This window comes from Anomalospiza imberbis, chromosome 18 (assembly GCF_031753505.1).
Source record: "Anomalospiza imberbis isolate Cuckoo-Finch-1a 21T00152 chromosome 18, ASM3175350v1, whole genome shotgun sequence".
Taxonomy (NCBI): domain Eukaryota; kingdom Metazoa; phylum Chordata; class Aves; order Passeriformes; family Viduidae; genus Anomalospiza; species Anomalospiza imberbis.
Window position 1 is genome coordinate 1794185 of NC_089698.1, and position 24741 is coordinate 1818925.

At 45.2% G+C, this 24741-nt stretch overlaps 1 protein-coding gene across 1 annotated transcript in view; it reads right to left on the reverse strand.

Annotated features, from left to right (window-relative positions):
• AACS (acetoacetyl-CoA synthetase) overlaps positions 1 to 22412 on the reverse strand; it is a 36568-nt gene extending 14156 nt beyond the window's left edge. Inside the window, exons 1-8 of the mRNA XM_068208344.1 lie at positions 22206 to 22412; positions 19007 to 19110; positions 15820 to 15940; positions 12880 to 12993; positions 6908 to 7005; positions 2561 to 2675; positions 1993 to 2074; positions 1740 to 1887 (exon numbers count right to left, since the gene is read on the reverse strand). Of these exons, the coding sequence (XP_068064445.1) occupies positions 1740 to 1887; positions 1993 to 2074; positions 2561 to 2675; positions 6908 to 7005; positions 12880 to 12993; positions 15820 to 15940; positions 19007 to 19110; positions 22206 to 22323 (900 nt within the window). The 5' untranslated portion in view covers positions 22324 to 22412. The remainder of the gene's footprint in view (positions 1 to 1739; positions 1888 to 1992; positions 2075 to 2560; positions 2676 to 6907; positions 7006 to 12879; positions 12994 to 15819; positions 15941 to 19006; positions 19111 to 22205) is intronic.
• Between the last annotated feature and the right edge of the window lie 2329 nt (positions 22413 to 24741).

Below are 24741 nucleotides of genomic sequence, written 5' to 3' on the forward strand. Positions count from 1 at the left end.
ATAAATAAGCAATAATTGAAATGTCTTCACCAAAATGTCATCTCTTCTTGCTGTTTTCACTACCAGAAACACATTTGGTTTAAACTAAAGCTGCAAAATAAAACAAAGACAGTAGGCTAATTCTGCTTTTCTAAAAAATCAAATCAATGCAAGTCATCCTATTAATTCCAGTGGAAACAAGATTAAGCCTAGAACAAACAGATACCCAATCAAGTGTGTAAAAGACAGCTAAGAATTTATTTGCATGGACTTTGTGTAGACTCTATTCAAGCACTGAGGTTCCTAATTCAACAATTTGCTTTTCAGCCAGAGGTGTTAGTCAACCAGAAAAAAAAAAATCACTCTGCACCACAACTAAAGAGCTGCTCAGAGGGAACAGAATCATCACCAACAACAGATCTTACTCAGCCATCCACCCAGCAAGGATGAGGAGTCTGGACCTAAACTCTAAGGTAGCTCTGTACATGATTCAGGAGAGCAGAGTCATGATTCAGGGCAAGCTAACAGGTAACATGGGAAAAGAAAACTTTGCAAAAGAAAAGTTATTTTCTGATCTACAGCTATTTTTCATCTCTACTGTTTATCACCATCACTGAACAAAACACCTGTTTTTGTTAATCCACCTCTGCAAGTATTTACCCAGTCTAAAGCCAGCACAGCTTCAAAACAGCTGTGAAACTTCAAAACCCACCTCCTGTCTTCTTCACAAGCCCTGGATTTGTGTCCCAAAGGGACCATTTGGTACTGCCTGGTATGATCTCCTACTGATTGATAACACAAAGCAGAGTGTTTACAGGCAGCAGGGGATTTGTCCGGGGGCAAATCCTCCAGTCCCTGCCATCAAAGGGTGGCAAGAACACACACACTGGGGGCACAGCAAGAAAGGATCCTGCCCTCAGGCCACCCAGCCCTGCAGGATCTCATCCTGACTTGCAGAGCAAGCAGCAGAAATGAGGGACTGGCTAAAAGCTGTGCGGCTCCATTGACACACATTGCTACAAAGGCTCCAGTCAACACATCCTGCCTGCCTCCAATGGGGAAAAACCTGCCTTCTGTTAGGGAATATAGCAGAATTAAAGCTTCAAGACTGCTGCACTCACTTCCTCTATTTTTAGAACTTTGGAACATCAACAGCAAGTGGAAAGCAAGTGAGCAAGGGTCATTCTGGCACCAATATCAGATATTATCTTCAGCCACAAGACACTGCTTCAAGCAGCTTCCATACAATGAAAACCTACACTCCAGGAGATTCCAGCTCTCTGCCTTCCTTCCCTAAAGGATTGATGAGGATGACTTACTCTAAACTGATAAACATGAAGTAATGTTCAAGGTAAAAAATTATCCAGATAAAGAAAACTGCAAGCTCCCTATGGGCCTCAAGCTAACGGTGTCCAAAAATCAGTTGCAAACACCCAATTCAAGTTATTTGGCTTTTCTTCTTCAAATATCAATCCAGCCACTTCTACTGGTGCTTTTGTGAATAACACTTGCTCCCAGGAATCACCTGGAATCTGAAAGATCTCCACACTGATTTCTAAGCCAAAGTATTTTATATCCTTACCAATCCACATTTGCTTTCAAACAGGCACTAACACATAAAAAGGTTCACTGTCAAGTTACTGAAAAACTGTCAGCAATCAATTCTTCCTTAAAATACATCACAGAGTGATGCTGTTAAAGGAAAAATGTAAGCCAAGCAGTTAAGCAGAGCCAGTGCAGCTCCAGGAAGGAGGACATACCCCTGCTGAGTGAACCATGCATTTTGGTGCCCCTGTGGTGCCTGAGGAATACATGATAAACAGAGGATGGCTGAAAGGCAGCTGCTCAAACTCCAGCTGGGGAGCCTGGTCTCCTTTCCCAGTGGCAAGGAAGTCTTCTAAAAAGACACTGCATAAGAAGGAGTGGAAAAAAAGGAACATTTCAAAACTTTCTGAAAGCATTACCCCAGCCCATGTGTAAGATCACCTCTGCACCCAGCAGTGCTCCCATTACCTGTTTGGAATCTTAGAAATATCTATGGTTTCTCTTGAAGATACATATGGAATCACCACCACTTTCTTTAGGTCTGGAAGCCCTGGAAGAAGGAAGAAAATTGTTTCCTACGTTCAGTTACATAAGCAAAGGTCTTTTCTGCCTGATTGAATCATACAGTGTAATGCACTAAGTAACAGAAATAATTCTGATGCACTGAGTACTGAAACCCCAGAGGACTGAATTGTTACCCAAGATGTAATTTCCTCAATGCTGCCAGCCTTTTATGTGTAAATCTGCAAGCTTTAGTGCTGTAATACCTCCCCATTTGTCTTCAGCAGCACTTTGCTTGAGTTTAAAAACACCATCATCAGTCCCTGCTCCCACTGTTGGCTAATTTCTGAAGATCTATTAAAGTTAAGCAAGCAGAAGACTGTTAAAATTACAAAAAAGAACATGCAGCTTTTACCCAAATCTGCTCTGAAAGCCTCAGTGGCCACTGTGACACTGTAAAGAAGAAAGGACAGCAACAAGCAGTGGCAAGGCAGGCTCTGAGTGCTCACAGACCAGGTGGGATGCAGTGAAATACCTTTTACCACCCTCAGCAGCTTTTCCAAGTGGTTGTGCTCTTTGCCATTGTATATAACAGCTTCAACAGAGAAGATGAGCTTAGGCTGAATTTGGGAAAATCTGTCCAGTACACCCTAGGGATAAAGAGAAAAATGTGTTAAAAATTGAAATTAAGTGCTACAGTAGGAAACTTCAGTGGGAGCAAAATGCAAATTTCAAAACAAGCAAGGAGTAAGGACAAGAATTAACAGGGGAGTTGTTAAAAGACTGCTTGCTTGTCTTTCACTCACACAGGATCTCTGAAGCACAACAGGTTTGTAACAATCTATTTCATGACCCCCCAACCAGATCAACCCATGACAAAACCCCCACGGATCACTCAGGGAAGGGCCAAGCTCACAAAGTCCTAAACAGCTAAAAAATCACCTGGCAGGTCAGATTAGACTCCTGTAAAGAGGAGAAGCAGCTGTGATGTGAGCAGGAATTGGGCACTTGACGTCCGGACTCCTGGCCGCACCTGCAGGAGGAGCTCCATGTGCCCCCAGCTGCTCTGCCAGAGCACCAGGGGGAACAAAACCCATCCTGGAGGACATCACTGATGTGCTGAGGGGCCCCCACATGAACTGGCAGCTTTGTTCTGCCACCATTAACAAAGGAAACCTCACCACTGCTTTTTAGCAAAATAAATCGATGTTGAACACACACAGACTACCAACAGAAGATACCACAGCTCCTTTAGTATCTCTGCAGCACAACACATTCAAATGCTAAATTTTCAGGTGTCTCCTCCAGCTTACACTGTGTTCAGGAATTTACCACAGCTATCATCCTATTTGAGATTAAAACCCTTCTGGCATTTACTGTTTTCCATGTACACTGCATGCAGCAGCCTACCAGAAATGGATCTTTTTGTATTCAACAGCAAGAAGCAAATCCTTTCAACAAAAGCTCTCAGCACACTAATGTTCAAACCTCTCTAGCTCCATTACTTGGAGCATTAAGAAGTACAAGATTACACAATACTGTAAAATTGTCAGCTAAGTGTTCAAGAACAATCTCCTAAATCATGTTGCAGAAATCAGACTTGAGTCATCTGTTTATTCTTCTCAGCATTTTTTATTTTTCTGTTTTCTATTTTGCCCTCTACACTGCAGCCAAAATGAGAAACAAATTATTACCAAATCTGAAGATGAAAGCAAAAACATCACAATCAGCTCAGCTCTGTTACACTCCTTTCCAAGCTGGGCTGCTCAGCATTGCAAAAAAATCTGCTGCAAAAGGATTGTCCTGACAATTTCTCCATGCTGTCTCCTCAGGAAACCACAGGTAAGGGATATGGCTAAATATAGATGTATTAACTGAGAATGGCACTTAACAGCTTTCCCTCCTATCAAACATGTATTTTCTTTCCCTTGTTCACATTATTAGAAAATACAGTGACAGTGCACTGACATTCAGGTTTATCAATTACTTTAAAACAAAACCTCACCTGAATCTATTCTGGTGACAGAAGTAGTTTTCAAGAAGCCCCTAGTGTGTTACCTAACAAACTCAGAAATGGAGATTTAATGAATACATTACAGTTACTCCCTAAGGGAGTATGAAGTCAAATGTCCTGCTTCTTTGGTAAACTGTCTACCTCCTCCTTTGCTCCATTTTCGAGGACCAGACCAAGCAGCCACACAACTGCTGTGTGCATTTGTACATGTGTACATACCCTCATGCTGAGTGCAGGGCACACACACCCCGTTTCCATGCTTCCTGATGCTTAAAAATTAAGAGCAATGAGCACTAAGGGTACTCTAAAGAGAAGAATCAAATCTGAAGTGTGAATCAGAAGCAGAGATGGCTCCAGCTCTCAGGGTCCTACCAGATCTGTTAACACACCCAGTTAGATTCATTAGCACTGGCAGCATCAAATCCCACGGGGCAGCCTGATATGATACAAAGGCAATACAAACAGATGGAACACGTAATTGCTACACTGGAACTTCAATCCAACCAGATGGCTCAGCAAGGAATTCCTTCCACAAAAAGCTCAGGTGTAGCAGACATGGCTCATTCTATTCCATGAGCCTCCAGTTCAGTCCAAAAAATTGTGCAGGGCCCCCACAAATGGAGCTGCACTGAGCTCACCACAAGCTCCTCACCCAGTTCTGGGAGCAGAGCTTCTTCATGAACTCACAAATCTCTCGGGGTCTGGGTGTCGAGGTGACCCCGAGAGTGTAAAAGTCCTCATTTCCCAGCACATGCAGCCAGAGAATGAGTCTGAATGCACAGGATCAGCTTCTCAAGGTTGTTTATTTTCCCTCATCTAGAACATTCTCTCTCTGCCCTGCTGAGCTCTGTCCAGCAGGTCGGCCATGGCATTCTGTCTGTCCTCAGGGTGGTGTTCACATTTTATACCAAAAACTCCGTGTGCCATGTTTACAATAACGTGCCAATGTCTGTCATTTATGTTGGACAGTGTGTCTGTACCTTAAACCAACAGAAAAGTGTCACCATCACAGCAAGACATGGAGGGCAAGGAGAAGGAGAAGAAGGCCAGGATGCACCCAAATCCCCTCATCTTGTACCCCTGAACCCCATTCTAAAAACCCCAAAATTCTACTTTTCCACCCTGTGTCAATTCACCTACCACACTACTCAAACCCTTGTGGTTTGTAATTCCTCACACAGAGTTGGCAGCTTTTCCTATGGGCTAGAATTGAAGCCACAGGTGTTTTTGACCTTGTGCCAAGGTCCCCGAGCCCCCTGCCAGGGTCTGGAGGCAGCCAGGGCAGCCAGAAGGATGTCCTGGGCTCCCACACAAATCCAACCATTTCTCATGCACAGGCCACCACTTTGCCATTAATTTCTGGGGATGGCTAACAGGGGGCAGGGAGCTGAAGCAGCAGCTGCCAAGAGTGGCGTGGTGCGTGGGAGGCAGCTCAGTGGCTCTCTGACAGCAGACTTCCTCAAGGCTTGAAGCCTTTGGAGGGATGGCATTCAGAGCCTGCAGTGTGTAGGCAGCTCTGAGGAATGACATTTCTGAGCTCCACAAAACACACACACACACACAATTGGACTTCAAACGTTGAAAATGCTACACTATTCCTCCAAGCACAAAAATCCTGGTGTATATTAACAGGGCTAATGCAACTTCACAAAAGGAGGAATAGCTTTTCCTCAGGGTGGAAGCCAATGTCTCTGAGGGCCTCTGCTGATCTCCCTCATGATTTTAGGATTTGAATTCATGCCAATACACGATGCCAAAGGAAAATAAATTATATTGATGGCACTGCAGCTCCAAGGCCAAGTTTCATTAAAAAGCTATCACAAAAAACTAAAAGCTGGGCACTGAAAACAACAGTACACTAACATGGACAGAAAACATACCAGTCCTTTGTAATTCAAGTAAAGTGAGCAATCTTCCCCCAGACAAGAGATCGAATCACATTGCACAAAATACTCCATACCATCATTTTCTGAGCAAGCAGAAAATATTTGTAGAACAGATTGATCATTACAGGCTGTAATGATTTTTTAAATCATTTTTTCCCAATAATACCCCCTCAAGTGTAAGAACATGGAATGCTGCTGCCCTCTAGTGCTAATCCAGGCATGATTATTCCATACATTTCCCAGACACTGGAGTTAAACACTGAAATTGAGGGGTTTACCTAAAAACATTGTTCTCTGCACTGTGCAATTCAAAACCACTACATTTTTTTTCTTTTAGATAGAAGAAAGGTTTAATACCCCCCTTAGAAGTGATTTAGATGTGTTGTTGATGTCTGCTAAAAACTTTCCAAACCCAGCAGAATACATTCCCAAAGTTTCCAGGGTACATCTGTTTGGACATCATAATTTCACACACTGCATTTATTTCTACACTAAAAAGAGTTAATCAGGTTAGTGATATTAGTATGAAATTCCTCACTGCTGGCAAATAAAGCCTTGTGGAAAAGGCCAACCAGGGTGGTGCTGAGTTTACCCTGACAGGAAGCAAAGGATGGGAGTACTTGGGCAAAGAAATTGGAGTGCGGAAATTGGAGCGTGGCTAAGCCTGGGGCAGATTTGGGAAGAAGAGCCAAGCTCAGACAACTCTGCTGGCACTGCTGCTCATTTGCACATTTAATATGACAAAAGCTCACCAAGATCATGGAGTGCACATGAAAATATGCCAACAGAGAGCAGCTAAAGCCACTCCAATCACCCAGCTGAAGAGCAGTAGTGACAACTGAAAGCGAGAGGATCTGGAAAAGCTCCTGGCTGTGCCAGGAGGTGGCAGCAAGGCTGAAGGGAACAGAAGCCATCTGCCACCTGAACTCATCACCCTGGGACACAGCCAGGGCGGCTCTGCACAGGCACTGAGGCTACTCACGTTAATGCCAAAGTCTGGGGATGTGGAACTCCAGATGGCACCAATGCTTGCAGCAGCCAGCATTGCTTCCACTGCGTGGATGCTGTTGGGTAAGTAACCTAGGGCAGAGGTGGAATGGTTAGAGATGGAACAACACTAAAAAATGCATTATATGTACAGTAAATAGGTTTTAAAAATGCAAAATCCTAGACTGAAGCACCCTTTGAAGTTTTCCACACAATCAATGTCATACCTTGAAGCCAAATCAGTTACACGAGGAATTAGTAATAAATCTATTTATAAGAATATTTGTATCGGGGGCTTTATCTACATTACTCCCAATTCACAAATGCTCCTGCTTAATTAATAAGCCTTTCAGGATAAGAGGGCAGCACAGGGAAAAGAGTAACTGGGAGAGAAAATTAGTGCATTGATTAGGGTATACAGAGACTAAGAATACAGCAGCATGCAGGGGCATAGAACAAGACTGCAGGGACAGCCATCAGAGAAAGAACCAGCATCTGTAAGGAAAGATAATAAATAGCTCAAGAGCAGAGATTCAGCTTCACAAAGCTAAATGTTGTCTGGTAGACATGGCCAGAATCTTAAACACAAACAAGTAAAACCAGTGTCTCAGCTGATAAGGGAATAACAGTGTGGGACAAGCCCTGGAACATTCCCACATAAATGTGGCTCTTCAGGTTTCTCTCATTAGCTTGCAGCAAGATTTCAAGATTTAAATTCAATTTGTCACGGCATACAGAATAAATTAATGTCAAGAAAGTCAGATTTTAGTTTCAGTGAGCTCAATTTGAGCAACTCTCCAGAAGGTGCTGGGTGGCTGAGTCTGACTAGAATCCAGCCCACAAATGAAAAAGTGCAACTGGAATTTACAAACTACACTGAGGTGGATCAAAGATCTGGAGTTTCAGATCACTTTTCTTAAGCAACCAAAAAGATGGCGAAGTACTTGAAAAAAGCAGAGGATGGGCCTAATTGCAGTACTCTGACATCTAAATAGAATTCTACATTTGAAAGCAAAAGTTAAATGGCAATAAAAATGCTCTCAGCAGCAGGGGTGGGCACTGAGAATGGACTGCAGGTGCACCACAAGTATCTACAGACAGCAAACACTCACCAGTGCAAGGCACTCCTCAAAGAAGGATATTTATGGATGCACATTTCAGGACAGGAACTAAGAACACAGATCTTAACAGCAATTTCTGCTATGTTAATATTACCAAGTAGGAGGGTGCCAAGATGGATTTTTGTGAGGTTTTTCTACATTGTTTGGGAAAAAAAAATCCATATTTTTTCAACTTTGTAAAGAGTGAACTTTAAGTCTTAAACAGAGATTTTTTTCCTCATTCAAAAATCAGTGAAATCAGCTTCTTAACCAGCAGGGCCACTGCAGCTACTGAAAGCTGCTTTTGGGAGTAGTAACTTTTAAAACAGCATTATGACTTAAGCCCAACAGTTTCTGGAAAACACACAACTGTGAATAAAAGCTTCCTGCCATGTTAAGATATAAATTGCTCCCTAGAACTGCCTACAGCTTATAGTGGTTTGTTCCATGAAGTTCTTAAGCACATAAAGTGCAGCAAAAACTCATGCCCATAAAAGCATTATTTATTTTGCTATTTTCCCCTTTGGGTCAAGCTTTATACAACACACACTATCCCAAAGTCTCTGTGATTTTTCTTGTAAGACAAATATTCCTCCCTAAATAATTTGAAATATATGGACCAGAACAGCCCAAAATGTCATTTTGTGTGACGAAAGCAGTTCTTTAATTGATGCCAAGTATTTCCACTGAGCTTTTCTTGGATGGGATCATCAGGGGGCCAGAGTGCAAGGAAAACAGAGATCTCTCCCTGTGCTTCGGAGCAGTTGTTACTTTGCCACAGCTTACAAGCTTCAGTTCTCTTCTAAGCAATTCTCCTCTTCACACAAAAGCCCTCAAGGCAAGATCACAGGTCTCTGCTGATTATTGTGAGCCAGACAATGAAATCATTGCTTTCACCTGTCAGCTGGCTGTGAGGTGGTGGTTGAGTTTTGGAGGATACCAGCCAGAAGTGCCCAGAGGTACAAACCATGCACAGCAACTGACTGCATTTCTGTGCCTTCTCCCAGTCCCACAAGCCTTGCTGCTCTCTGGGCTCTCACAGATTTGTCCCAGCACCACCACAAATAAAAATATGGGTCTGCTCTGGCTGGAGATGCTACAAACACAGCAGACCAAGAATTCACACTCCTTTTCTCTCAACAGCTCAATGACACAAACTACATCTCCTGCCAGTCTTTCAGATTAAAACTGGATTCTCATTTAGAAGGAAGTTAATTTTTTCTTCCTCCCACACCTGAGATTCTCCAGCTGATCACAACAACTGCCATGCATGTCAAGCCCCCTGCATTTCTCTGTGCCCCTCGAGATACCAGCACACCCCTCAGGGCACTAAGTGGGCTGACACGGGTCCCCAGTGTCTAAAACTGGAGAAACAGGAATGTTGCAGACAAAGAGGATGAAAAAGGCAGCTTCTCCAGCTGGATTAACATCAGGCAGGAATCACACAGCAGTGACCACTGTGCAAAAGCTCTGTATTATAGGGGAATAATGGTACTGCTGGTTTAAATATTTATCATGTTTGCTCATGTATTTAACTAGAGCCTCCATGTTCCTTGAGATAATATTTCAGCTAAGGATCAAGACTAGGATTTGTCAGCATGGGGAAGGCTACAGAAGGTATTTCTCTATCTCTGCATCTTCCCTTACCCCTTTTTGAAGGTGGTAAGAAAGGTGGAAACTACCTTCTGTTACCAGAAAGAAAAGGATCTTCCTCCTTTGGGTGAACTAGAAAGCAACTGAATAAAGGGCTCAAAACTCAGGAGCTGGGAACTCATCAAGCAGGAATATCAGAGTATAACACACAAGGGTCCCAGCAGCACTCCTCCTGACTTATAAAAATGTATACAGTCTCCATAAAAACAGAATTGAAAGCTTTATCTGACATAAAACCTGTGAAATCTCTAAGCAGGACAAGTGGCATTTTTAAAACACTGCCTGGATTTTTTTAAGAGGCACTTACAGCCTGATCTGCTCAGGACTAAGTGCCTCAGCATTTTCTGTCAGTTGCTATTTGCTTAATCTAGCACACACCAAGATTACACTTACATGTGTTTGTTTACACTGCAGCACTTTACCAACAGAATAGGTAAAATCTGTAATCCAAAAATTTGATATAATTATGCTGAAAACTACGGCAAAAGTCTGATTACTCAGTGCTGAGAACACATTCTGTGCAAGCACCTAATGCCTTCATAAAGTTTAATAAAGGTTTCCTCTTGGAAAAAGAGGCTCCCAAACATTCAGTTTTGTGCATGGAGAAAAACAAAAATCAACAACTGAACTGGGGCCCTGCATCCACGGTTTTGTCTGAGCCTTGAAAGAATACATCAGGAAGAAGAAAAATAGGGAGCAGCAACTAAAATACCTTCTCAATGTCTTATATTACTGAACTACACCAGCTCTCAAACTGAGCAGAACTCAGAGAGCAGACTCCTATTTTCCCTTTTCAGCATTTCCTACTCCTGTAGGACTTGCAAGTGGCCACCCTGCCTAACATTCCTGTGGCCTGAAACTATTAGTACCCTCTAATCTTCTTACAAAGCTAGCTTTAAAACCCACGTAAGCAACCAGGGCTAATAGAGTTGCTAGAGATAAAATAGCAGCTTTAGACAATGTAATTCACTGATGTTTTGTTGAGGATGGTTTGTAACCGATTGTTTGTAACTGCTGACTTGTAACAGAGCAAAGCTGGCTACAGGGATAGAGCAGAAGCAACCCAGAGAGAAGAAACATTCTCCCAGTTGTGTTTTGTTCTTATTCTAGTCATCGTTATTTTCCAGAGGGCCACTGGGATACCAGGAGTACCTCACATGGGGATCTGGGCAGATTGCAGTAGGCATTCCATGCCTCTTCCAACTGTTCAAGCATCACTGACAGTAGTGCAAGACATCTTCAGAGGAAGAAATACATTTCACAACACATCTGCTTCAATTATGTTCACTGTTAAGTGCTCTCAGTGATGGAAGGGGAAGAATGGAATGAAATCAAGCTGAAAAAAAGTGCTGACACCACTGCCTGTCCACCCACACTCACCCACCTCCAGCTCCAACATGCTATTACTGTCATGATGCAACCATAAATTGTACTGAACAAACTAGGGGGTATGTTAAGTGTAATGAGAAGTTAAAGCAGCCTTGTCTTAGAGGCAGCAAAGCGTGCAGATGAAACTCTCAGGAAGACAACAGTAAAAGCCTCACGTGTAATTCTAACAGCTCAGCTTTCAAGAGAAAGTGTCAACAAAGGGTGTCAGAACCTGTCAGGCTGACTACTTGTTAGGCAGCTGTAATGAAGTTCAGAGAGTATCTCCTTTCCATTTAAAACCTGATTTTTCAGAAGCAGTAGAAGCATGCCCTGTGTTACTACTATGAAGCACAGCAAGAATTGCCTCTCCCTCTGCCATCTGCTCTAAATTTTGGGACAAATTGCATGCCCATGGATTCTGCAAGTTTTGGAGAACCTGATTTTTGATACCACAAGTGGGTGTAGGACTCCAGCTTCCCCACCCAACACTTAATGTCTCTTGCCCAACTCAGTTTGGGAAGCTTCAGCCTCTGCAGTGTTACACTTGAGCTCTTCCAATGCCTGCCAATATCCTCTGGCATAGCAGAGAACCATAGGAAAGAAACTGAGACCCCCATAGAAGTATCTAAAGAGACTTTATTAATACTTTTTTTTTAAGTATCAACTATGCTTTTTAATTTGAGAGGTAAGCCAGCCACCAAAACAAGAAAAATTCAAAAATCAGCCAGCCTGCAGTGCTAAACACAACAGTCATTAACTAAAAGGAACTGTTACGAAAATTATAATAGCATTATTAACAGCACAGGCTACAGCTGTATTTCAAAACCATGTTTTCTCCAGCTGCAGAGTACATTTTCCCTACTGCTGCTGCTCAAGAAATGGTCAGATATAAACATGACAATCTTCAGGTTGAAAATTGAGATAAAATTTGAGCATCTCCATCTTTATTCAGACAAACCTTCTCAACTTCACTGTATGGTTCATACCTAATTAAGGATTTAGCTCTAATTCTAATGTTAAAAACCAAGCCACCAACTGTGATAATTTCATGTTTCCAGTTCCAGAGCATACTCATACCACATGCAAGAAAAGAGCTCTACTGAGTAGATTTACATTTCCAGGTCATAGCTGTGGGTTTAAAATTTAGTTTAAGACATGATCAAGTTTGTAGCATGCAGAAAACAAACCAAGAGTGTCATCACTGTGGGTTTGCACCATGTAAGAATTTACAGACACTTATTTAGGATAATGGCCAGGTGTTGCTCAAAGAACATGGGATTCCAGCAGCACAATGACACAAACACCAGAACGGCCAGGTAGAACTAACTGCTCCTGAGCCAAGGAGCTTCAAGGATATTGCAGTTCTGACTTGCACTACATTGACAAATTGAAGAGTATCACAAGGTACACAAAACAGAGGCGAAGCAGCTCAGCTGGAAGATTAAACCCAGCAATTTAGAAATAAATATAACTCCCTTCCAAGCCTGGACTGCACACTGGACAAGCTGTTCACAAGACAAAAACCTGTTTAAATAGGAAACCACACATGACAGTCTCTTGACAGGAAATACTGCGGCTGAAGATGTGAGCTGCTAAAAGGATCCAGGGTTCTAACTCTCATCTTTTCCCCCTTCAGGGCTAGAGAACCTGCAGGCTAATCCAGGTTCCTTCTCTCTAGAAATGTATTTCCTACAAATGTAAATACAGCAGCACAAGACCCTTTTCTTTAGAAAGTTTATGTGAAATTTTGTGGGAAACACTATTTCACAGGCATGTTTCTGTAACTGACTACTCACTTGCACATTTCAAAGTAAAATCCCACCTCCTGTCCCTTAAAATTACTCACCAACAACTCTGTCTCCTACTTTTACTCCCATCTTCCTCATGGCTGCAGCATACAAAGCTACAGCTTGTCTCAGTTCTTCAAAAGTAACTTTGAGGATTTCTTCTTTGCCTTCCCCTGAGGAAAGAAAATTAAAGCAATCGGTCAGAAATCAGGCATTGCAACCTGAGTCTAGTACAAATAACTAATCCTAGTAGAAAGCAATTCTAAGAGAACACTAATATTTATATTTTCACTTTTGAGTTCTCTTATGCTGTACCAAAACCTCTTATTTTTAATGGAATCAAGTATTAATCAGTAGTATTTGTTCAGCAGGCATGAGAGCATTTCTGAAGATAAACAGCTCTACAGAAACACGAACTATTCACTGAACAAAGGTGTGCTCTCTCAAGGAGGATTCATGGTAAATAGATTGCACTCACCTAGGCTAATTTCTAACATGGTAAGAACCTCATTTTCCCTTTTTGCTCAGTTTTCTCATCAGGTCTAGGAAGCAGCACAAGCTGCCAAGTTCAGGTTTTCTTACAGCAAGTCAGTGACTAGAAAATCATGCACATCCAGGCCTGACTTTTGATGTGCTTTTGGAACATCTGCCTCTCCCAACGTAGCACAAAGCCAACAAACTAAACTGGACTCAACTCACCTCTGAAAGGATCTGCAGGGTGTTTTCCCTATTGTACTGAATGTCAAGTGTTTTATAAGCTCTTAATCACTCGTGAAACAAAACAAACCAACCAACCTAAGTGTTATGAAAGCAAAACTCTGTCACCTTGAAGTGCCTTCCTGTAGCTCCTCAGTGTGACTGCTGTCCTATTTCCACCAGCCAGCACTTCCCAGGACGACACACGCGCCAAGGATGCCACAGGAAAGGTGAGCTGCACACCCTGCTCCTTTCAGAACAGCTGCCCTCAGACTGATTGCCTTAAGCAGGGAATGGCATTTTTTACTCTTTTGCCTTCTTAGACCTTCACAGCAGTAAATCTGGACTTACACAGAGCAAGGGGGCAGGCCATGCCCAAGTCCCTGCTCCATGCAGTTCATAAACTGAGCAGGGACTGCCAACAGAGCCTGGGTTCCCACAGAGCAGCAGGAAATGAGACACTGATCTTGCTCCATGATTAAAGCCCCAGGAGAAGGGAATCACAAAAAAGACTCACTATGGGAGCCAGTGACAAGTGGAATTGCTTAGGAAAGTTACATTTACATTCCTATGCCCTGTGACGTCCACACAGCCCCCAAAGAATCAGCCCCAGTGAACACAAACCTGACCCAGGCCCCAGACCACCACTCTGACCTAGCAGCAGGGAGTTATCAAGAAATACTCTGACTTAAGAGGTCTTAAGAAGATTAAACACAGCAGAAGGTCACGAAAGAGATGCAGGTGGAAGTCTGCTCACACAGAGGAGCCAACTGCTCATTCCAGCATTCATACTACAATCAACTAGGAAATAGTTTTGCTCCTTTTGCTATCACCACCTGTGATTACGTGACTGTCTCTGATACACCCCATGACTCCCTAACAAAAAGACCTACTGAACAATAACCACATGTCAAACCAAGCAATTCACTGAATTGCTAATAATTCCTGTGGTATTTTGAGTGACAATATTTAACTCCACTTTCCCAAGTCATATGTTTAGCTTTTAACATCAACAAATCAATCACATCAATTCTACATACATTCAGAACTGACTTAATAACCAATGTTTGGCTTTCAGGTGCTCCACAAGATGCACTCAGCTACAGTGACTTTTTTTTCCACTAAATAATAGATAAGAAGCTTTTCTAATGATCTCAAAACCTGTAAGTGATGACTCCAATTACTTTAAAGCCAGCTTTTGGCTACAAGCTTCATTTCCATCAGACTTGACCAGATCAATTCTTACTCCAACAAAATGGGCCACAGATTTCACCATTCTCTTTGAACTGGTAGTTGATGTTAATATATATGAGAGCAATACTCCAGTACTTCTAACCAGTGAGATGTAACTGATAAGTATCTCTCCAGCAATAAGCTTGCAGAACATGATTGTCTCACAGAGCTGTTTAAAAACAATTTATTTGTAGCTCAAAAACTGATTTCCATGTCACTAAAATCAAACTAAGATTTTTAGCACCTACACAATCAATGCAGAGTCCTGTACCATTTTCTCTACTGAGGAGCTGCAAGGCTTCATTGTTCACTGATAAGCTATTAAGAAGCATCACTGCTGGGTCAGTCTCATGGCAAGGATTAGGTCCAGCAAAAGGGAAGCCCCAAATGCAGCTCCCTAAGGAAGCACTCACACACCTGCACAGAAGTTAATCCCACCCAACCGAGATTAGAACTTGGTTTAAAAGTTACCAAAGTCAGCAGACAACAAAGTCTCTTCTATGTCTTAATATGACCATCCTTATGAGGGTACACAGATTTTACTAGGCTCAAATCTTAGCTTAACAAAAATTAGGACTGAGATTTAGCGCTCCAGGAAAGTAAAACACCAAGTCTTCCAAGCATGTAACTTGTTTCTGTGGTGCCAAAAGCAGAGTTAATTCCTGTCTAAACCCTATGTAGCTCTCAGTATTACTAAAATAAAAGGCATAGGAAGAGAAATTATTAAGCTACAGTGCTAAAAGACTTCCTGAAGGCAAGCAGTAGGTGTTAAAGACAAATGTGAAATAATACCTCAAACACTGAATGATGTTAAGCACAGCATGACCTCCACTACCTCAATGTAGCTGAGCACATTTTAAGAAAACTTCATTTAACTTGCAAAGGATTTTCCACATCTATATTCCCAGAGCATGTTTTGCTGGACTTTTTTTGTAGAGCTGTATCACAGACTGTGCAGTGTTGCTGACTTTATCACCCTTTTTCCTCCTCATCCAAACCAGTTTATTTCCATTTTCATAAGGCCTAGTCCTGAGAGCAGCAAAGAAACACAAGGCATTAATTTCCCTTACTTGCTGCATAGAGTGCAATCTTGTCGTTGTCCTTGTGCTTCAGGAGATTCTCTGCGTAGTTCAGCCGGCTGCCCTTGAACCACTCAGGGATGTCTGCGATACTTTTGGATGTATCCACCACCTGAAAGAAACACACCCTTCGTTCCTGGAGAAATCAAATACAATTGCTTTTTCACAGCATTGTACAGAAGTCAGCTCATCAGATCCAAGCTCTTTGCAGACTTTATTAGGCAAGAATCACTTCTCCCAGCTTCCAATGGCAAAAAGGCACTGATCCTGTAATTAGAGGCCTGGAAAGTTTAATTATTTATCAACTCTCTCGTGCAAATACATCATCACAACAAAACCAGGGAAAGTTCCTTGCTGACAGCTCTACCTTTGGACCAGCCTTTAATACACAAGTAAAACAAACCATTGTGGCTACACCCAGAGCAGGAGGTGCACACAGACCTCAGGAACACTGGGGGTTTGCCCCTGGGAACAGCCCAGACAGGGACTGAGCTACAGCACATGTGAACCCTGTGCCAGGCCATACAGGCCAGCCTCCCTCTTTGGAAGGTGTGAGCATCCACCCTTCCCCACCACCAGTCACAGGCCACAGAGACCAACAGCCAAGCTCACACAATGGTAATTCAAAATAGTTAATTGCAGACTCAAATGTAACTGAAGGGCTTCAGCTTTTTATTCAAGTTCTCTGTTTTTTATGATTTACAGGATCCAACAACCTCATAAACATGTATTCAGTAACTCCCCACTTAGTCCTAAGACATGCAAAGAATTGAATGCAATGAAAAATAATCAAAAATAGAGTCAGCTGAAAAAACTTCCCCCATCTTGAACTGATTAAGCCTCAAAGTATTGAACTACCCCTTCATAAGTCACAGTTAAGATTAATAACACTGATAGGTAATGAGTCCCTTAGCATTAGCCAGAGGTCTAAATTCCCTCCAAAATGTCCCTCTGCTTAGTGATTCAGCTGCTCAGCAGCACATTTCTTTGGAAATCTTTAAACAGAAATGTTATTTTAGAGTTATGTTTTTGAAAGCTTCAGTTTATACCCTAAGGTTCTCTCTCATGGATTGCACATACATTACAGAAACAGCATTCCTTCAGCCCAAGTGAAAGGCTCTTCTGAAAGCCAAGCAAGCCCCAAAACACATCCCAGAAAACCAATGGTTTTATGCTTTGAGAGGAGTGTATGTATGTACTGGAGGCAATATTAAAATTAACTTTTAAGTTAAAACTCATATGGAAGTGCACTACTGCATTAATTTATTTCAAATGTATTTTCTAAAAAAGGGAGCTCAGGTTTCTTTGCTCCTAACAATTGGCAAGAACTGAGTTATAACATCAATATCAACTCAGGCTGCACAAATTATTTTTATACTAACATACATTACTGCAGCAATTAGAAGCTGCTCTTAAAACTGACTCATTTCTGACTTCCTCAGCTTGAAGAAAAGTGAGCAGACCGTTTCCAACATTTTCCAGGACAAGATCCAAAATAACTGTTTTTTTTCTGAATTGGAAAAATGTCCTTCACAGAGCTTCTAAGAGCTCCACGAGCACAAGGAGCTGGACTCACACCCCGGTATTTTCTGCCCAGGTAACACCTGTGACTCCTAGTTAAGCTCAGTCCTGGGCAGTGGTACTTTGTTAGATGAAGAACCTGATCCCTCCCTCAGAGGCCCCTCCACAGGACTAACAGGTGTCAGGGGCTTCTCATAGCAAAAGCAGAAATTCAGACACATCCTTCATTCAAAACCAGCTGCCTCTAAGTTGACATTCCAGTGCCAGTGCTGCCCTGCCAGCACAGCTCTGCACACTGAAGTTCCTCTGTTCATGTCACAGGTGACACAGATGTCAACTGCTACACAGCGACATCAGCACATCTACATCCCATACTGAGGACTTCTACTAGGATTAAATAAAATCCTGGCTGTTTTTATTCTGTGTACACAAGGTTTTATTGTTCTTAGAATGACCAAAGTCATTTTAAGAAATGGAATTAGAAGCTGTTTCACTGCTTGGGAACAAAAGAGTCAACTCTGTTTCATTAAAAATTTTATTTACCTCAAAACATAATGCTTACTTCCAGCAGACAGCCAGGATCAATCTGTGAGACACTTCAAATCAAACTTTCCAGCCCTCTAGCTACCAGACACCAGCTCAGTTACTCTGACAGTTCCCAGAGCTTGAACTAGCATCTAGAGAAAATGTAAAGTTTAAGTGTTGATAGGGCTTAGACCACACACTTCAAAGCAGGCTAGTTCTTACACTCTTGCTGCATTCACTCTTCTGAGAGGTGGGTCACATTAAATAAGACACCAGAGCACACAGTCCCAAGGCAGGAAGAACTACTTGATCTATCTCACCAGTACAGAAATCAGTAAAACAGGAAGAGTCAAAAGAAACTTACCAGTCCCCTCTGCAAGACTGCCAGTGCTCTGAGGGTTCTGGAACAGATGGACTCCAGGCATTAAGACAAGCCCAGTCCTCCCTACTAAATCCCAGGAAGGTTCCACTACATCAAGCTGTTCAGGTAATTAGCCCAACATCTCCCTCAGATGGAAAACCACCGGGTGATGTTGATATCCTACACCTGGATTATGCAAGGGCTCCACTGGCAAGATCTGCAGAGTCACCTTTCTTCCAAAGGAGCTCTGTGGCACTGTCTGGTATTCCACCCACGCTTGTGTTCAACCACCACCATTCCCTCAGAGATATTTCAAGCCTGCACCTGACTGCAGGAGCCTCCATAACCAGTTCTACAAAGCCAGAGTGTAGCATGCGTGCTTATTCGGTAAACTGACTCAGGAAAGGCAAACATGAACTTGACAGAATGCCAGCATTTACAAAACCAGGGTGATATTTCACCAGCACAAGCCTAGAGCAGAAGGCAGTGCAGTGGCAGACTCCCCACGAGCTGCCAGGAATGACAAGGTGTGCAAGAGCACAAGAACACTACAGCAGAACTGTTTAGGACAACAAAACTCGAGGGTTTCATCGTCCTAAAGTGTACCAGCAACAGAACACCACCATCCACCACACCAGGAAATTCAGGACTAGGCCAATTCCTTGTATCCAGGAACTTCCCAGAGTTCTAAGAGGAGGTCAAAAGGCTGATTTACCATCAGTTTATTTCCCCTTTGTGCTGCACTTGCTGCAAGATAAGCACTGAACTTACCTCGTCGTAGAGGCGAGAGCAGACGATGTTACTGTACTTCCAGAACTCTGCCCAGAAGTCTGAGTAGGACTCCACTGACCACTGGTATAAATCATCATAGTTGGCTGGAAGTAATAGATATGTGTCAGCATTATGCAGAGAATTACAACACAAACTACAATTAGGGATACCCCGGATAAAGAAAATTTGCGGTCAAAACTATTAGGAGGATAAATCTGACCACAGAGTGGATCACTTCTGCTCGAAGCAAGTGACTGTAGAACCAACAGAGTCCACCTGCACACCTGAACAGATGGCATCACTTCACCTGACTGTTCTGAGCCATTTGCCACCTCAGAGACGGTGACCTTTCCTAATAACTCCCCGCAGGATCTACCCACACTCCCCTCCCATCAGTGCAACTGAAGATTAAACAAGTCCTGCTTGTTGACACTTCCTATCTATCAACAGGACACTTTCACACAGCAAAAGATAAACAAGGCTTCCTGACAAGGGACATTTGCTGTAAGGTCCCAGCCTGGGGTCAAAGGCCTCTGATAGCTCAGGCACACAGAGATTAGAGGCACTCTTTGTCCAACTGTGGCATCAAGTGTCACAGGAAGTACATCTGATTTTCGGTGAATGAGGTCTGACAATCTGCAGCTCACCTTTTCATGCTGAAACAGCATGAATAAAGTTGAACAATATGTTTTCTAGCTAAATATTAAAACCACGGCCTGTCATTAAAAACATGCAAATAAGCAGCTGAAGTCTTACCTGATTGTGAGACACATGAAGTCACCTGAAGCATGCATAGCAAAGCCCAAAATTCAAACTGAATGCTGAAATTTAGTGTACAACAGTTCTAGGTATGAATAACTGAAGCCGATTCCCATTGCAAGCTTGGAAGTGACATTTCCTCATCGTGTCCACAATACCTGAAGCTATGCCAGCAACCAATTAAATGTTCCTGCCATCAGTGACAGTAAGTTTCCTGCTCTGCCAACTGTTCCCTATTTGATGCTTTCAGCTAAACCACTCAGAGGCATTTTCACCAATTATCTCTGGTTTTTCAGCCTGTTATCCAGCCAATTGCTACAAAAGTCATCTTTGCAATCCCTTCTCTACAAGAACATCTTCCAGCTTTTTAAAAGAAAAATATTCAAAACCATCTCTGCACTGTTACTCACACTTAGCCACTGCTCAGCTGTTTCTCCCACCCAGTCTGTCCTTTCCATCCAAGTGAGATTATCCCCTAGGTATTATTGATAAATGAGGCAAAGACTCTTCTCCATAACACAGATTTTATCCACACATTGCCCAAATCCTAGCCTCTACACACCCTTTTTACACTCCAAAGTTACTCATCACTACCCTCTACTCCACACTTCAGCTGCACAGAGATGGGACTTGACACAAGAAGAAATCAATTTCCCACCTCCTCCTTCAAAACCCAATTGCACCACCTGTTCCAAATCATTTGATACGTGCAAGAAGCTACAGGTCACTATTAATTTGGTTTCTTACAGCACAAACAGTTTGTTCCGGTTTGTCTATACAGTTTGTTCCAAATAAGCTTCAGCATGCATGCCCTTCAGGGCAAGGGCCTGTTACTCAGCAATCAAACACTGTGTTTTGTTTCTATATTTCCAGGGCCAGCAGAACCATTGTCGAAGGCACTCTATTGCCCTCAGCTCTCCTCAGACTCCACATCTTAATGTTGGAGAGCATCCATTCTTTGTTGTGAATACCACTCACGCCAACAAGCACCAGTGTAAGCCTAATGGAAGCTGACAAAGGTTTCTAAATATACACAGGAGTCCACCTTCCAATAGAGAAAGCCACTTCCAAGTGGGATGAAAAGAGTTCTGGTTGTTTCAGCCATAAATGCAGGCAGCCCATCTGAAACTGCATTTGCTCTGGATTTTATGTGTACAAATTTCATCATGCCACTCAGGAGTTGCCTAAAGCCCTGGATTAACTTGCTTCCCATCCAGCAGGAGAGTTAAGACACTACACACCTGGATTCCAATGGGAAAGCACCAGCAATCAAAATAATGAGCTGGCTTACCCACACAGTAATCAAGGTAAGGAAATGTCTCCTAGACATGGACTGCCAGAAGCACTACTGGCACTGCTGCCACTCCAGAACATGTCTGCTCACACCACTGACACACACACTAGACTGAAACTTCCAAGCCACATGCCAAAACTACTCCCTTCACCCTCCATCAGACAAATGACTACAGGAAAGCTACACAAACAACTTATATAGGCCCCAAATACTTAGTGAGGACAACATAAAACGAACTAGTCAGAACTGAAGGGTTTGACGTCCACACGCACTGAAGCTTACCCAGCCCATGATGTAGCTGAGCCCACAGAGCCAGCACCACTGCCTCCTGACAGCCTGGAAACATGGAAACCTACAGCCAGCAGTTATGGGAAAAAACAACACTCTGAGTTGGAAACACCTCAGGACATCAAACCCCTGCTCAAAGCAGGCCTCATTTCAGACACAACAGGTTATTTCTAAGATGAAGAACCACACACATCTTCACAGCCACACAGGTATTTCTGAACAAGCACAAAGCAGGGATGGCAGCTCGAGAGCCGTGGAATACGCACAGCAACCTCCACCACTGAACAAGCTCAGGCATCACCGTTCACCTCCCAGTGTAGCTGACTGTTATAAGACACGTTCTCTTCATGCTGAAATGACCATAACTCCACTGTCACACGCCTCTCCTGCTGAAGGATCACGCTAAGGCTTACACTCACCCCAGCCATGGCGACAGTGATCCCGCCTTCCCACATCCCTTTAAAACACGAAGTCAGCCCGGTGCCGCTGCTGGCCCCAGACCGCCCCGCACAGCGGGAGCCTCCGCAGGTAGCGCTGCCTGGGCTGACATCCAGCCGCAGCAGCAGGCGCAGATAAGGCTGTTTGCCCTTCCCATCCGTGCATGCCTCCACTCCAGCGGATGCTGCCCCGGAGGCCTCTGGCTGGGGCTCGAGCAGAGCATCCCGCCCGCAGCTCTGTGCCCACATGCCCGGGGGGTGCCCGGGCACCCACGGGGACCGAGACCTGAGCAGCACACGGACGGGCCTCACACCTGCCGCGGGCCCGCGGTGAAGCCACCCAGGGGAGGCAGCGCCTGCCGGCCCCTACAGCCCGAGCGCGGCCCCGGGAAGCGCCCGCCTGCCCCCGCCCAGCGCTCACCCAGGCGGAGCCCACAGCTGCTAGCCACGGCGGCGCGGAACCGGTCCATGTGGGTGTTGCGCTTCGTGTCAGGCTCCCACATCACCTGCGACTCCATGATCTCGGGCTCCCGGGACATGGCGGCGGCAGCGGAGCGAGGCGAGCACCGTCCGTCCCGCAGGCACCGTCACGGCCCGAACCGCACCGCTGCCACCGCGCCCCGGCGCTGAGTGCGGGCCCTCCGCCCTGCGCACGCTTTAAAGGCGGCTCCCATCGCATCACTCCGTAACCCTCCGCCGCGGAGAAAAGTGCGGGGCGGTGCGCCCCGCCCCGCCCGCCGAGGGGGCGGTGGGACCGCGGGGACCGCGGGGGGGCGGCCCGGGCAGAGCGGGGTCAGCCGCGCCCGCGGCCCCGGGAGGGCGCGGGCGGTGCGGGATGAATGGGGGAGCGGCCGCCCGGACAGCCGAGAGCGGCCGCGCGGTCCCTGTCACCTCTAAAGGTCACCAGACGCCGCGTCGGCACCGGCAGGAGCCATCGCTTCGCGCTTTTCACCGGATCGCCGCAAAATCACCGCCGCTCTGTTTAGTTATTTTTCCCACAAGGAGGCATGAAGAAGTACCAACAAGTGTCTTTGACCCAAAAATGAGGCAAGAAACGTTTTTCTCCGTGGCCTCGCCATCCCAGCTGCGCTTGTGTAACGCTCCCAGCCTACACAGCTTGCACCTTGGATTAAAATTTAGTATTGCTGCTCTGCTTTCTAAATGTGGGCTTTGCGAGTGACCATCGAGATTTTGCAGCAACCGATTTCAGCCGGGAGTTGGTTGGAATAAAGCACTTAACGTGCAATTCATTGCTAGTCCGTGATCTTTAAGGGTCTTTTAGAAGCTAAGCAACTCCACGATTCCTGGTGTACCCATGCTGCTTATGTAACTTATTTTCAAGGTCATGGTTTTGCTTCTAATTCATGGAAACCTCAAAAATGGGAATTTGATGGGACATTATTCAGACGTGCTGTATATGAAAGGAAAGAAAGTGTAGCAGATTGTATACTTGCTCTACATGCCATTCAGAATTTTGTGCTACCAGAGTACAACTCCTTTATTAAATTTGAAGGCGATGGAAATGTGATTTAAACAATCCACAATTTTGATTTGCCTCAAGACAGACCTTAAATCTGATGTATTTTTAAATAACTCTCCCCAGAGCCTAAGGGACGCGGGGAGGCGGAATGGGAACACATTATCTGCCCGATGTGCCTCCCTCGCCTTGGCAGCGCTTGGAGGTCAGTGGAAGTGTGAAATCCATGGCTGGACACCTGCCAAGCACAGAGATAAGGGAGAAGGCAGGATGGGAGCTCCAGTGTCCAGGTGCCAGAGGGTTCGATGGCCTTGGGATCTGCAGCCTGTGGTGGGGGAACTGCCTGGAGAATCCATCTTCCTGCAATCTGCAGAAGAGATAACTTATATTGGTTGCCCGCATGTCATGTACCAGTGGGTGCACCCACACAGGTTTAAAGCTTTATTAGTGTCATAAACACTTCACAACCCAAAAGGGGCAGGGGGGTTCTGCCTCAGACCCCCAGGCAGCCCCTCCGCACTATTCACCCCCAGTGCTGAGCGGCCTGCCCTGCTCTGGGGTGAGCTTAGGGCCAGGTGTGGGGCAGGTCGAGGATTACACCTGAGCAAACACCCGGTGGACGCCGTCTCTGGTTGCGGCGCTCCTTGCGGGACTGGAAGCAAAGCTGTAATCTGTCATTTTCACTGAGGGGTCGCAGCTCAGGACGGTGGGGCCGCCTACTGACCCCTGTGCTCTGCTGAGGCCACACCACGAGTCCTGTGCCCAGTTCTGGGCCCCTCCGTTCAGGGAGGGTGTTAAGAGCGTGTCCGGGGAAGGGAATGGAGCTGGAGAAGGATCTGGAGCCCCAGGAGCGGCTGAGGGAGCTGGGAAAGGGGCTCAGCCTGGAGAAAAGGAGGCTCGGGGGGCCCTTCTGGCTCTGCACAACTCCTGACAGAAGGGGACAGCCGGGAAGGGTCAGGCTCTGTTCCCAGGGAACAAGTGATAGCACAGAGCCTTAAGCTGCGCCAGGAGAGAGGGTTAGGTTGGACATTAAGAATTTCTTCCCAGAAAGAACACTTAAGATATTGGGATGTACTTCCCAGGGAGGTGGTGGAATCACGCCGTTTAAGGAAAGGTCTGCCACGGCACTGCGGGCTCTGGTTTGGATGACAAGGCGGTGTTGGGCGGCAGGCCGGCCCCGACGCTCGCAGCAGCGCTCCCCACGCGGCCGTGCCGTGACCCCGCCGCCGCCGCCGCCGCCGCCGCCGCCGCCGCCGCCGCCGCCGCCGCCGCCGCCGCCGCCGCCGCGCCCCTCAGGGCCGGGCGGGCCCGCGCTGCGGACGGATCCCGCGCGGCGCACGGCGGCCGGCACGCCGCCGCACCTGATTGGCTGCGGCGCGCCTGGCCCCACATCAGCCCAGAGCCCGCTCTCCTCGCGGCTGGCCCGACGGGGGAAGAGCCGACGCCAGCAGGGACCAATCGGCGCAGAGGTTTCTTAAGC